Raw genomic sequence first — 14835 nt, forward strand, 5'->3', positions numbered from 1 at the left:
TGTGTAATACTAGTAGCAGTAGGTAAAATATGTTAACAAAGAGATGTTAATAAAACAAATGCATAGATAAATTTCCTTAATTGTAATGTGGATGATGAATTCTGTGCGTCATTCTTTTCATGAGATCATCTCTCCAGAATTCTATGTAAATTCCAGCTAATATTGTCTCATTTGTGAATGTGAAAGATTGTGTCAAGAAAATCGCATCACAAGCCTGAATTCTTAGCATTTCAATTTCCACATCACCAGCCAAAGGGTTTACAGTTACACTGTCAATTGTTAACAATGCCTATGAACTTTGTAAATATTTCAACACATATTCACTCCTGAATTATTGTTTCTTACCTTAAACATCATCTATGCAGACAAACTGACATCTGCTTCCCACCCACGAGCTGTCTAGGACCTTCAAACACAATTGGAGTACACCGCATCAATTGCAGCACCGCAACTGCCACCCTAGCCCTCACCTGCCTCCCTCGGAAAAAGAATCATTAAAACTCGAATGCCCATCAGATACCCTTACATTTACTTGTCTGCCAATTTACAATTATATGACCAAATCGGCCAAGAAACTTGAAAAATGGTAAATAAACGAAACAGTACAGTAGTTTGCAGCATGACAATGTATAAACAGAGGCAAACAGTTTATATTACAAAGACGAGCTCCTTTTAAAGGGCTTATTTGCACATTCAAGCTAAACAATTTACATGGGTTGGTTTCACGGGGGCATGCATACTTAGAACTATTTTTTCTTATTATCCTTCTTGTCCGAATCTGATTCACTTGCATTGTAACCTGCAAAACAACTTTTGATTAACCTGGAAGCCTTATCAATGAAAGGATGCAAGTTTTTCAAAGCATCTAAAGAAACTGCAATCCCACCTGGTGGCTTGGAACTTAAAGCCAAATATTTTAATCTAGATTTTGAAGCTTCCTGGAACCATGCTTTTCCCTGCCCGCACAAAAAAAATTGAGAAAAATTAAACAAAGCAAACACACGCCTGGAATTACACTTGACCGTAGATATCTATTAATTCATAGCCATAATACCTTCTGTGTACTCTGGGGAACACCATAGCCATTACAATACATCTGCCCAACAAGAATTTGCATTCCTACATCACCTGATCTTGCTTCCTTCAAAGTATCTTGAAACCAACGCTTTGTACATAGTGTGACTACGTCCTTCAAAGGTATCCTTCTTTGTTCTTCTTCCTTATGCATCCTTATGTTAACACTATCTGCCGCAGCAGCCTTAAACCTCTCCTCAAAAGCCTTAATAGTTTGCTTTCCTTTAACAAAAGTTTCTGTCATATTGCCAGTCTTGGCAATAACTTTAAGTTTAGCAGCTGCTGTGCCTATCTTAGCCATAAATACTTCTCAGATGAACTGAACTGTCAGCCAGAAATTAAAATCAGACGAGAATATCTATGATTTCCATTTGCATACCATTTGCTACTCATTTTGTAGTTATACAAATGTAGTATTATTTATCAACTCAGAGGATCACAAATTCCATTGAAATAAAAATATACTCACTAAATAAAACCTAGAACCATTCAGAAAGCATAGAATCCCAATTCTGGTTCCGTTTCAGATTGCCCTGTCTTTTAACAAAATAAAACCATAAAATCTCCATATATGCCCAAAAAACTATGGAATGCACAGTGAAGCTTTAAACCCAAGAAGGATTGCAGAAACATGTTTAAGGCACAAAATTTAGTTGGAAGAACGGACAGATAATTGGGTCATAAAAGACTCATTAGACAGCAAAAGCTTAAGTACATTTCAATTCCAGGGGTAGAAATAACTATATTTAAAATTTCAACCTTGTAATGGTGAAAATTGCATGCCCGTGCCCTTTTCTCTTATGTTTTGAACCCATGGCAACTGAGTTCTCGTTTATGCATTGAATAGTGTGCAAGAATCTCATAAGAAACAGATTTTTAAAATATCAAGATATATCCTGATATATCTTATATTGATACGGTTCCTGACATTTTCCTGAAAATATTAAGAGATCTTCAAAATATCATCGACTGTACTTTTACCAAATTGTTCACCAATATATTGCCCAGTAATTTCACCGAAAATTTAAAGAAGAAAATAAATGACGGACAGAAAATTGGTAATGTACTGCAGTGGGAAATATTATTGGAAATTGCATCAAAAGTGACAAATTTACAAGGCGGCTCAAAAAGCCAAAGAACCAGTGGTGGTGTCAGAGATTGCTGTTTTTAGCCGATAGGCTATTTTAACGTGGGCACAGCCCACCGGAATTGTCTCACGCATGCCAGTAAAACTAAACTCTCAGGGCGTGCCCATTTTATTAAACTTCCAGCTATTCCAGTGATTTTGGCAAGTGAAAGATTATATTGTTTTTATTTTTTCCTCTTCATCGTGCCATTGTGCAACGCTTGCAACAAGAGTTTTTAACGTCTTTTCATAAAGATTAAATCTGCCACGTGCTGTGATGAAACCATTCTGGATTAGGCTTAATATCAACATGTCATTGCAATTGAATCATACATGGTAAAACCAGGCTCAAACGAAACTCCCGTACTGTTTGAACGACTGCCATTAGGTGAAGTACCATTAGCCACCGCCTGGGGTGAACCGTGTCTATATACCTGGACTTAGCAGACTGGAGAACTACCGGACAGCGTTGTGTTGATGTGTTTTTCATGCACATGCGAACACAGAATAAAATACGAAGGTATCTTATCCTCTCTTGAACAAAGTTTCCTGACTGCTGATGATCTTGCCAAAGGATCAATCGGAGTAACTCCAAGGTTCTTGTATGTAGGGTCTGTATGTGTGGATAAGCTTCTCGCAATATGATGTGATTTTGCTGGAATCACAAGGGGACTTACACTCGATGACCTGAGCGTCTGATTTACTTTGGATATTACTGGAACGTGGAATTTCACTAGCCCTTGATTTTGAAAAAGGAAAAAAGGGTAAGGGTTGAAACGGGATCTATTTCTAACACTAAGAATGTAAGAGCAATGAATGACCTTTGATGAAACTCTAACTAAGTCTTGCTTTGACATGCTAGGATCATCTCCACAAGGTTAGTGCGATCCTCTAAGGATGGCTTTATGATGTTCAGATCACCGCTACAAGCATAGATACCGTTAGGTTGATGCATATCAATGAAGAAGCGATAATTGAACTTAAGCTTAAGCTGAATGATTCCAGTTGACTACACAAGGCAAGTTTGCAATCAACAAACTGCTAGTAGTATGGATATACAAATTTCACCATCGATCATACACATTTCTTCCACTCATCTAATAACATGAAATCAAATTTGAGAAGTATAGAGACCATGCAAATTGTTGAATCGACACATAGAATTCACCATTTCTTCAATGAAGTTTACAAGTCTTTTGCAACAATCTTTGCCTTCTCTTTCTACTCTACTCTAAAATGCTACGAATTATTGACTATTCTCTCTAACTATTTCCTATTCTCTGACTATTAACCCTTACAAATGAGGAGTCAAGGCTTTATATAGAGAGCCCTTTACAAATTGACGGCTCTGATCGACTTAGAATCAATGGCTAGGATTACAGGATAGAAACACTAATTAGGGTTTGTTATAACAAACTTCCTTAGCCAATGAGAAAATTGCATTTCAGGAGTGAGGACCAATAGGAAGCAGGGGTAGGTACACCGAAGTTTGTGCCATCACTGATAAATTAGGTACATTGAATCTGGTCATGCTGAGGTGGACCAATCCGACTTGAGGAATGATGATTGAGATGCCACCTTGTCTAACGCTTGTGACTTGGTTGATCCTCCTCTATTTCTGACGTGATGAATGATGTACTTCCTTGACTCCCCTGTGCTTGATGAGGCCTCCTTATGGTCAAGTCTTCTTCCTCCGGTAGCATATCTCGCCTTGAAGTGTTGGCAAAGCCTTTCTTTGTCATCTTGTGGTTCATTAATGTAGCGAAGCGAAGGTTTTGGAGATAGCTTGCAATTCCTTGAACACTTGAAATCTCCCAATGCTTTTCTCGAACACTTGAAGTATTCCTCCATGCATTTGGAGTGTCCTTGATGATGATGGGCTTATAATAGGTCGTCCTTGTCCTGGCCTGATTTTCTTTCACCTGCAACACAAACCAAAAGATGATCGATTTTCTTTCACCTGCAACACAAACCAAAAGATGATCGAGTACACATGATATATTTATCCTACTCATAGCATTTCTTACCTTAAATTATTAACAAGAAGGGAAAAATAGGTGTTTGCAAGAATTTCGCAAGAAGGGAAAAATAGGTGTTTGCAAGAATTTCGCTCTGGACCCTTTGGAAGGGTCAAGAGCGAAATTCAAGATTTAGGCTTGATTCTTCACTCCATTCGCCCTCATTCACTTCCTAAGGCAAAAACATGTTGATTTATTTCCAAATACACCCAAGGGACTAAGATCTTGGTCCAAACAAGGAAGAAATGGGTGTCTTCTTGGAATTTCACTCTGGCCTTTGGAAGGGTCAAGAGCAAACTTCTTGACTAAGGTTGATTTCACACTCCATTGCCTCTCTTTGCCTTCAAGCTTGATCAAACTCACTTCTCCTCACAATAATCAAATCCATCTGCCATCCTTTTAGCTCAAAACAAGGTCGTTTTCATCATGTTAGGCAAGATAGGGGGTCAAACCGAGGATTTCGCTCTGGACCTAGGCCAAGGACAGGATCTATAGGGAATTTCGCTCTAGACCCTTTGGAAGGGTCAGGAACGAAATTCTCCTTTTGGGTTGATTTCTACCACTTCATCGCCTCAAACCTCTTCTCAAAGGCAAATATGCATCAAAGCCTCCTCAATCATGCCTCAAAAATCCAAAACTTGGCCATATCAAAGAGCAAAATAGAGGAAAAGTGAATTTCGCTTCGGACCCTTTGGAAGGGTGAGGACCGAAATTCTCATTTTAGGCTCATTTTCACCTTTTTCCTCCCTTCTTTGGCTTGGATATAACTTATTAGGCCTCTCCTGATCATCCTCCAGTCCAAGTTAGCATTCACTTCAAGGTTTTGTGAAGAAAAAAGAGTCTCATATGAATTTCACTCTGACCCTTTGGAAGGGTCAGGAGCGAAATTCCTCCTTATGCTCAAATCCTGACTTCATTTTCATATTTCTTCACTCCAAATAAGTGTTTTGCCCTCAATAATGCCTGGGAATGAGTTAGTTCTAAGTTTGGATCAAAGTAGAATGCCCTATAGAGGAATTCGCTCTAGACCCTTTGGAAGGGCCAGGAGCGAAATTGAAATTCGCTTTGGACCCTTTGGAAGGGTCAGGAGCGAAATTTGACATTTTGGTCTCTCCCTCAGGACTCATATATGGAATATAACATTTAAGTATATTGTCACTTATACTTTAAGTTATATTCCATCTATACTGTCAGGATGTTTGAGAGTGGTTTTGGACCTCCAGGAGTTATAATGCAAAATCTAGTTTTTGGAGGAATCTTCAATTTTCCAGACTTAGCCAAATTTCAAGATCAGGATGACATTCCAGACTTCATCAAGATGACATTTGAAGATCAAGACGACATTCCAGACTTCATCACTCACCAATTTGACCTAACTCAGACCTTCAAATATGATATTCACTCACCAAGCTTCATTAACCTCCTGAAACTCAAACAAGACACTATTAGCAACAAGAGCAAAACTAGGCCTAAGGGAGACTCGAGTGAGTCGTAGTTTGCCCGTCATAGTGTTCTGTTACTGTCACAAGCATAGAAATATCTTGTTTCATTGCCGGCATATGGCCATGAAAATTTGTGGTTCTAATTTAGAGCTCTAAAATTCAAATCCGTTTTTCCCACAATGGCTTTGGTGTATATCGGTTAATATGATAATAATTTCATCAGAGCTGCTTCTCAGCAAAATGAGCATGTAAGTTGACCCAAAACCCAAACCATGTTTGAACTACTCCCAAATGCATCATTACTAGGCACAATGTTGATGAAAATGATGCACTCATGCACTAAAATTTTAGGTAAAAATCTCTGATTTTTTAGGAGACAATATGAAAATATTAGGTTGTGGCCAGCTTTCAGAAAAAAAAAATTTGGTCATTTTTTGGTCTGTTGTGTCTTTTGCATAATTACAGTGATTGGGTACAATGTTTGTTTGATCAGTATCTCACTGCACGAAGTTGTTTCCTGTATATGCTGTTCTTCGAGGAAAAAAAATTAAGTTGACAAAATTTAACATTCACAGCTATATGAGCAAATGAATGTTAGTGGATAGAAATTGGGTACCACTGCAGAGCTTTTCTATGGCTGGAGCTGGACGGTAATAACCACTACTGATGAAAGCCTGTTGTTTGTTATTCTTAATAATATCGTCTGTCAGATATAATTGGAGATATGCATTCAGAAATGGAAATCTGATATTTATTATCTTGTTGAAAATTTAATTATTATTGTCCTATGGAAGATAGGAAATCTAAGATTTGTATTTCTAGCTCAAGAATTTTTACCGTAGTTCTTCGGAAGAGTGAAAGTCGAACATAAGTCCAATATTTATATTCTAGATTGAGATTGATTTTAATTGTGCTTGCCAATAGTACCAGACCTGTAATTCATGTCTTAGTGAGAAAGATGTAACATTAGAAAAATGAAATACTCGGATTCATATTTCTTGCTCAGGTGTTTCAATTTTTTTATTATAATCATGACTTCAATCATAATGACAATTTCCATTAAAAACATGTGAGCATTGGGTGTCACATCAAGTGTACTTTTATTTATAGATGAAGTTAGTATTATTTATAAAAGCTTACTCAAAAATCAAATCCCCCCATCATGGATCCAAGTTATGTTACGAGTTAAAATCTCCAAAGAGTTTCACTTTCTTTTACGAAAGAAGAAAATTGATATATATAATTTATTTTAAGGATTTTGCTTTATATTATTGTTTAAGACTGAAGTAGCATACAGTGCCAAATAAAATATAGAGCAAAACACAGTAAGTTTTCAGCCTTATAACAAAGAGCTTAAAATTCAAAACAAGGCATAAGACTTTCAGCCCTCTGCAATGACTTCAAACCAAAAAAAATAAATTGAAATAGGGACAATTACATTACAAAAGATTTGTTTCAAATGTGAAGCATGTCTAAGCCCAGTGACGGCTGTAGAATTAAGAGTTCTTTGCTATCCTTTGCGGACTCCACTTATTTGTGTATGGACTGTTATTTAAAAGTTGAAAGCACAAGAGGGTTTCGATGTGCAAGGTGTGCAAGCAGATCCCCAGGAAATTTCTTGCAAGACCAACGCCATCATGTATAAGTGGAGATATTGTTGTACGTCTACAACGATATGTAGACGGAAAAAAGACATTTCAGCCTCTAGACGAATAATGATTTATGTTTTACATTGTACAAATATCTTATGTCATACCATAATATCTTAGAGTGTCATACAACAATATCTTAGAGTGATTCATGTATAAGTGTATAAGTAGACATATCATGCAATGATATCTTCAAATGATATGTAGACGGAAAAAAGACATTTCAGCCTCAAGACAAATAATGAATTATGTCTTACATTGTACAAATATCTTATATTATATTTATAACTCCAAAACTTTAGTATATATTACTATCAGCTTTACCATTGCACCTCTATTTGATGCAAGCGCTAGTTTAAGTTAATGGTGGAGATGGAGGAAGGGACGGCAACCTCAAAATTAAGGAACCAAAAGGAGGAGAAAATGGTAAGCCATCTTCTCTTCCTAAAATACTTTGCATCAAGCCAAAACTAGATATGATTGAAAATTTAGGAAAGAAGAGATAAAAAGGAACTTGTTTTCTTAGTTTGTTTGGATAGTGATTTCCTCCCATTGAAGAAATTTTTGGATGAGTGAATTGCCAATGTGTGGGAAGAAAAATGGGCTTCTACATGTCCGTAGAATTATTCAAAAAGTTGTATTCATTTAGATAAATCAGTTTATAGGGCCATCTCTCGGTCGCCTGAGTCCACTCAATGTGATGTTTTGGCTAACACTGCCCCCAAGTGATTAGAATTAAAAAATCTTCTCCCTCAAGTTAGACTTTTATTCCCCAAGCTCTGATGCCTCTGGGTAATGTGTTGCAAGTGGAAGAAACAAAGATCTAATCTCCCTTATCTTAATGCCAGGGTTTTGGTTTCTCTCAAACCTAAGAGGTCCAAATGCTTGTTTTCCATGTAAAAAAATAGCCATCAAAAGAAAGAATGTTAAAATATCCTTAAGAATAATAGTAGACCTGTAACTGGCAAGGATAAAAAGACATTAGAAGATGAAAAAAAAGGCATTAGAAGATGGGAAGAAAAATGCTAAGATGAAAGGATTAGACGGGCCAAGGGAACAAAACATTTCTTCAATGTTCCTAAATCCAAGCAAACTTAGGAGGCCATTGATTCTATTATGATTGGTTGGGGCCTTGAATGAGCACATAGATGACATGAAAGAAGCCTTTAGTTGGCTTGTAGGCTTACTGATATCGTCCCCAAAATCACTTCTGAGACTCAAACTAGGCTCATAAAAGGCGAGTGCATTTTCAGAAATCAGATAAACAGATCGGAAGGTTTGGAATGGGCTCAGAAATGTAATCAAGATGTTTCTATGATACTTCTAGATTTTAAAAAGGCACATAATAAAGTGGAATGGTCTTTGTGTTTAGAGTCCTTTGGCTTTCTTCCCAAATTTTATAATATGGTTAAAATGCTCTTTAAAAATGCCTAAGCTCAGATTGACATAAATAGTTCATTAATTGATCATTTTCCTCTACAAAGATCTTTAAGACAACGGTGCCATCTATCCCAGGCTCAGATTATAATAAATAGCTTATTAATTAATCTTTTTCCTCTACAAAGATCTATAGGACAGGGGTGCCCTCTAGCCCCGACAATGTTTTTCATTGTCTTAAATGCCTTGTAGTATATATTGATATTTAATATATTTGCTCCTCCAATGAAGGGAATCTATTTGCCAAATAAAGATAATTTGATTATGATAGTGTTATTCATTGAATTGGTTGAAAATAACTTTGATAATGCTATGAAAAGGCTATAAATATACTACAAGGCATCTAGTTCAAAGATATTTCAAAGTAAATCTATTGTGCTCAAGTGGAGAGAAGCCCCTCCTAAGTGGTTAAAAAAAAAGGTTAAATGGTAATGAGGTGAGGCGAACAAAACAGTCAAACACATAGGCCTTCCATTTGCAACTAACCCTTCCCTGAAAGAAATGTGGGAATGGATATTTAAGAAAGCTGAAAACATCAAATGACAAAGCCAAACTTCTTTCTCTCCCAGGCAGAAGGTTTTTTACAGATCCTTGTTTCCTACAATATATATTTTTCCTTTAATTGTTTGTTTAAGAGTTGCCAATTTGAAAAAAAATTCAAAAGATTCTAAGAAACTGTCTTAAAGACATCGAGTTACAAGACATTGCTCTAGTAATTAGATGGATTATTAATGCCTTTAATTGGCAAGAACCTTGGAAAATTTTGATAAGAAACAACTCTGCATTGGTGGTCTCTAAGAAAGGGAGAAACTGGGAAGTGTTGCACCCACATGACTTATTGTTTGACAAGTTCTCTATAAAACTCTTTTTTGCAACATTCGGAGAGCATAGGAGTTTGTCAAACATCTCACTATTGGGCAATAGGCTTTTTCTAAATTGGATGGGGAGTTCACCAGTTACAAGTCTATTTAGTGAAATCTAGAGTGAAAGAATAAACCACTAGCATTTTTCAAATTCGCTCTGCTAGATGTTGGGCATTTAAAGGGATTAAGGGTTTTGTAGACATCTTTTCTAATGGGCTGCTCTTCAATTAGGAACTATTCCAATGTCTTTTTTCTGTACCCGAATCTCATGTTACTCTATATTTCAAAAGGCTGTGTATACAAAAACTCTTAAGGTTGAATACTGAAATTATGGGTAAATTCTCTTGAGCTGATGCAACCTCTTTTTATAAAGTCTCTTCCAAAAAACTTTATGCAATGTTGGTTGATGCCTAGGAGGCTCTTTGTAGTCTTAAACATAAAAGGAATATGAACTTATCTATTGACAGACAGACAGTTTTGATGGAAGGGCTTTGGTCTGTGATGCCTAGCACATCATTTTTCAGGGCTGCAATTCTTTATCAGGTTTGGAGGCCAATTTGGAGGTGAAATTCAGAGCTACAGGTTCAAATTTGGATAATCCACATCAATGTGTCTTCATATTTCAGAGCATCATTGAGGATAGCAACAGAAAGGACAAGTGGATCAAACCTAGCACTAGTTTTCTGGGAGTTTGGCATGGACAGCTAAGGTTTGAAGTCATTTCTGAGTACAGCTAGGGTTTGGAAACAAATTCTGAGGTATTTGTATCGAAAATATGCATACTTCAAGCATCTTCCTCTAAAAAAAATTAAAAAACCAATGTAAATCACTTCTGAAATTTCTGGGCGGAATTAGAATGCTTTCTTATAATTTATTTATACTTCGAGTTCAGAATACTCAGAAATTTTTTATATGAGCAGAAAATTGAGATCAATAATCTCAATATATTTCTGAGTTTGTTGAAGAGTTTCTTTTTATGCAAATAAAATTTCAGAATTTTATGTGCCCTAGTTTAGGAGATATTGTTATTTTTCTGTTATCCCTATTTGGGGATACTACAACTGCCAGATAATATTTTCCATTAATATTGTACATGGATACTAAAAGGTTTACGGTTACCACTAAATCCCTCATTAATATTTGCATTGACATTGTAACGCAGATTGGATTGCATGGCCACCAAGATCTGAACTTCTTAATTTTGATTGGAAAGTTGCATGCATCACTTTGGAAGGCCTACTGCTGGAGACAACGCATTTATTTTCCAATTTTGCAGAATTTGTAAACTGGGTAGCTTGCCACCAATAAATAAAATTAATTGCTCATTGTTCATATCCCAGTTATAATATGTTCTCACCATACGCATATCAAGATATTCATGATAGAAACCAAAACACTAGGTTTTGTGTTCTGCTTTTGAAAATTTGTAAAGCAAGCTAATATCTCAGCTTGGGACATTTCATGGAATGAAACCTAATTTGATTATGTGAATTTATTTGATTATGTGAATGAATTTGATAATATTCTTAATAAGTTTTGTTCAATTTTGTCCACCAAGATTCTTTAGCATATCTGGAGAGATAGAAAGGATGAAGTAATCCAGAGTAACAGATACCTTACAAAGTCTCTTACTGAATTTATTCTTCATATTGTTTTGTAGATTACTATGATCTTGGAAATCTCCAAGGTGAAGTTTTTTTTGCTGATGAATAATGGCTCGGCTGCTGTCTACATAAATCATAGTTAAAAACTTGCTGAAAACTCAATAGACTTGACTTGACTCACAAGTCTTTCTGTAAGATGCCCCATGTCCTAGCTGAGAACTCACTGAGGACTCGCAAGTTTCTGATGAAACAAGACCAAGTTTTGAGATTGATTCACGATTTTTTGGTGTGGACTTGCCTAGCAGAATCCTTTTAAAAAACCTACAATTTATAATTTTAGCAATTAGTTCTTGGCATGCTTTTATTTGGCCCAAAAGACTGTGTTTAGCATCAAAGTGATAAAACAAACTAAGGGAAGGGGTTGGAAGAAGATTTTAAGGTGCCTTAAAATATTAAAACTAGTATGTATCAATACTTTGTTTTCCATAATTTATCTCAGCCCTGTACTGCTTCTAGGTGTGAATGCAATTGGAGCCTATTTGAGCGCATTCACATGAAAAAAAGAAAAAAGCACCTCAGTCACCTTGTCTTTGTCCAGTGCAACCTTCCCCTTCAAATAAAAAAAGTGGAGATTTCTTCTCATGATGCCATTGATGTGGATGACATCAATCCCTTTGTTGATTGGACTGTCAAAGAACATATTGGATGTCATGCTCACTCATGAAGATCTTCCTTTATTGGAAAGAGGAGCAGTAGAAGCTGCAAAGTTGGATGTGTTGGAGGAAAATGAAGACATTTTTTTAGGAAACAAACAGTCATCATTTTAATACCAACTTATATTCTAGTTTGAGGCCCAGAAAATTTACACTAGGAAGGAGGAGCAAAGGATATCAATTGCATTTGGCTATTGTTCAACATCTCATCATGTGTGAACAGTTATGGTGTTAATTATTATTTATAGTTTTGTTGTAATACAATGTATTGTTTGACTATGAAACTTTGAAATTTCAAATTTTGAGCATTTGCAGGTCATACGACATATGTAATGTTTGAATTATGACAAATTGATGATCAAAATAGACTTTTGTGTGCTCTAAATGCATTGGACAGCTGAATCCATGCCAAGTCCGCATTTTCAAACTTCAATAGAAATGAAATTAAAAAAGCACATTTTTAGCCCCATGAAAGGACAAGTTGTTGATGAACAACTTGTTAAAAATTATATGGAAAAAGAAAATTTAAGGATCCAAGCATACAATGTCCCAGATTTCTATGATGAAAAAACAAGAAATATGCACTCAAAAGGAAAAGACCTGGTGGTTACTGTTGTCACAGAATTTTGCACCCTTTCTGAGCTATCAACTCAACAACCTTGTGAGGTATTGTTGATGTGTCTTTTGTACACGACCAAACACAGAATAAAATACCTAAAGGTACAGTATCCTCTCTTGAATAAAGCTTCCCCGAATGCTGAAGATTTTGCCGAAGGATCAATCGGAATAGCTCCAAGGTTCTGATTGTAGGTTCTCTACGTGTGGATAAGCTCTTGCAGTATGATGTGATTATGCTGGAATCACAAGGGGACTTACATTCGATGACTAGAACGTGGGTCTTTACTAATCCTTGATTTTTTAAAAAGGGAAAAGGATAAGGGTTGGAGAAAGATCTAATTCTAACACTAAAAATGTAGGAGCAATGGATGACCTTTGATGAAACTTTAACTAAGTCTTGCTTTGACATGCTAGGATCATCTCCACAAGATTAGTGCGATCTTCTAAGGAAAGCTTTATGATGTTCAGATCACTGCTACAAGCATAGACATTGTCAAGTTGATGCATATCAATGAATAAGCGATAATTGAAGTTAAGCTTAAGTTGAATGATTCCAGTTGACTACGCAAGGCGATTTTGCAATCAACAAACCGCTAGTAGTATGGACATACAAATTTCACCATTGATCATACAAATTTCCTCCATTCATCTAATAACATGCAATTAAATTTGAAAAGTATAGAGACCATGCAAATTGTAGAATCGACACATAGAAGTCACCATTCCTTCAATGAAATTTACATGTCTTTTGCAACAATCTCTTGGTAACAATCTTTGCCTTCTCTTTCTACTCTACTCTAAAATGCTATTTACTATTGAGCTACTAATTATTGACTATCTCTCTTTTGCTGACTCCTAATTATTCTCTGACTATTAACCTTTACAAATGAGGAGCCAGAGCTTTATATAGAGAGCCCTTTACAAATTGACAGCTCTGATTGACTTAGAATCAATGGTTAGGATTAAAAAATAGAAACCCTAATTAGGGTTTATTATAACAAACTTCCTTAGCCAATGAGAAAATTGCATTCCAGGAGTGAGGACCAATAGGAAGCAGGGGTAGGTACATCGAAGTTAGTGCAGTCCCCGATAAATTAGGTACATTAAATCTGGACATGCTGAGGTGGACCAATCCAACTGGAGAAAAAATGACTAGGATGCCACCTTGTCTGACATTTGTATCTTGGTTGATCCTCCTCTGTCCTTGATGCAAAGAAAGATGCACTCCTTGATCTTCTATGTGCTTGATGAGGCTTCCTTACTGTCAAGTTTTCTTTCTCCGGAAGCATACCTCGCCTTGAAGTGTCATTGTTCTCTGTCATCATGTGGTTTCTTCATGTGGTAGAATGAGGTCTTGAGGCTAGCTTGCAACTCCTCGAACACTCGAAGTCTTCTAACGCTTCAAAATACCTTGAGTCCTCCTTTATGCATTTGGAACGTCCCTGATGATGATGGGCTTGGAATAGGTGGTCCTTGTCCTGGCCTGATTTTCTTCCACCTACAAAACAAACCAAAAGATGATTTAAGTACACATGATATATTTATCTCACATAGCATTTTCTACCTTAAATCATCAACAAAAAGGCATTAGAATGAAATTCGCTCAAGATCCTCCCCAGGGACAAACCCTATAAGAATTTCACTCTGGACCCTTTGGAAGGGTCAGGAGCGAAATTTGCATTTTAGCTCATCATCTCCTTGCCTTGAACTTCTCTTGACCTTTGAATCGCTTTCTCCTGAAGACATCATTGATTTGACCTCCAAAAAGACCAAAAAAGAGGATTTCGCTTTGGACCTTGGCCAAGGACATGACCTATAAGGAATTTCGCTCCGGACCCTTTGGAAGGGTCAGGAGCGAAATTTGCATACTAGGACAGAATCTTCACATTTTGTGACCACAACTTGTTCAAATGCATGTTTAAGGATCCCCTTAATCTCAACCAACACCAAGTTTGATGCAAAATTGGAGCAAAATGGAGTTTTTAAGGATTTCGCTCTAGACCCTTTGGAAGGGTCAGGAGCGAAATTCCTGATTAGGCTCAAATTCTATCATTTCTCCCCTCCAAAATGCCTCCCAAGGCAAGCATACACTAGTCTTCTCTCCACCAAGGCCTGGGAATCCATCTCTTAATCTCAATCATGGGCAAATTAGGTGATTTTGAGAATTTTGCTCTGGACCCTTTGGAAGGGTCAGCAGCAAAATTCAAGATTTACTTGTTTTCCTTCACCTAGATTCATTCTTCATACCTTGTTTTCCTTTAACACTCAACTTTGGATCCCTCTCTCATGAA

General features: G+C 36.6%; 1 protein-coding gene across 3 annotated transcripts in view; it reads right to left on the reverse strand.

The window, feature by feature from the left end:
- Positions 1 to 211: 211 nt before the first annotated feature.
- The window catches only part of LOC131038976 (uncharacterized), a 29233-nt gene continuing 14609 nt past the window's right edge, over positions 212 to 14835 (reverse strand). The window contains exons 1-4 of one of the 3 annotated variants that reach the window (XM_057971607.2): positions 1544 to 1587; positions 1055 to 1398; positions 887 to 956; positions 212 to 799 (exon numbers count right to left, since the gene is read on the reverse strand). In XM_057971607.2, the coding sequence (XP_057827590.1) occupies positions 747 to 799; positions 887 to 956; positions 1055 to 1375 (444 nt within the window). In that variant the 5' untranslated portion in view covers positions 1376 to 1398; positions 1544 to 1587 and the 3' untranslated portion in view covers positions 212 to 746. Of the gene's footprint in view, positions 800 to 886; positions 957 to 1054; positions 1399 to 1543; positions 1588 to 14835 lie in introns of those variants that run through there. The other 2 variants (XM_057971605.2, XM_057971606.2) reach the window with 2 other exon arrangements.

Source organism: Cryptomeria japonica, chromosome 7 (assembly GCF_030272615.1).
Source record: "Cryptomeria japonica chromosome 7, Sugi_1.0, whole genome shotgun sequence".
Lineage (NCBI taxonomy): Eukaryota > Viridiplantae > Streptophyta > Pinopsida > Cupressales > Cupressaceae > Cryptomeria > Cryptomeria japonica.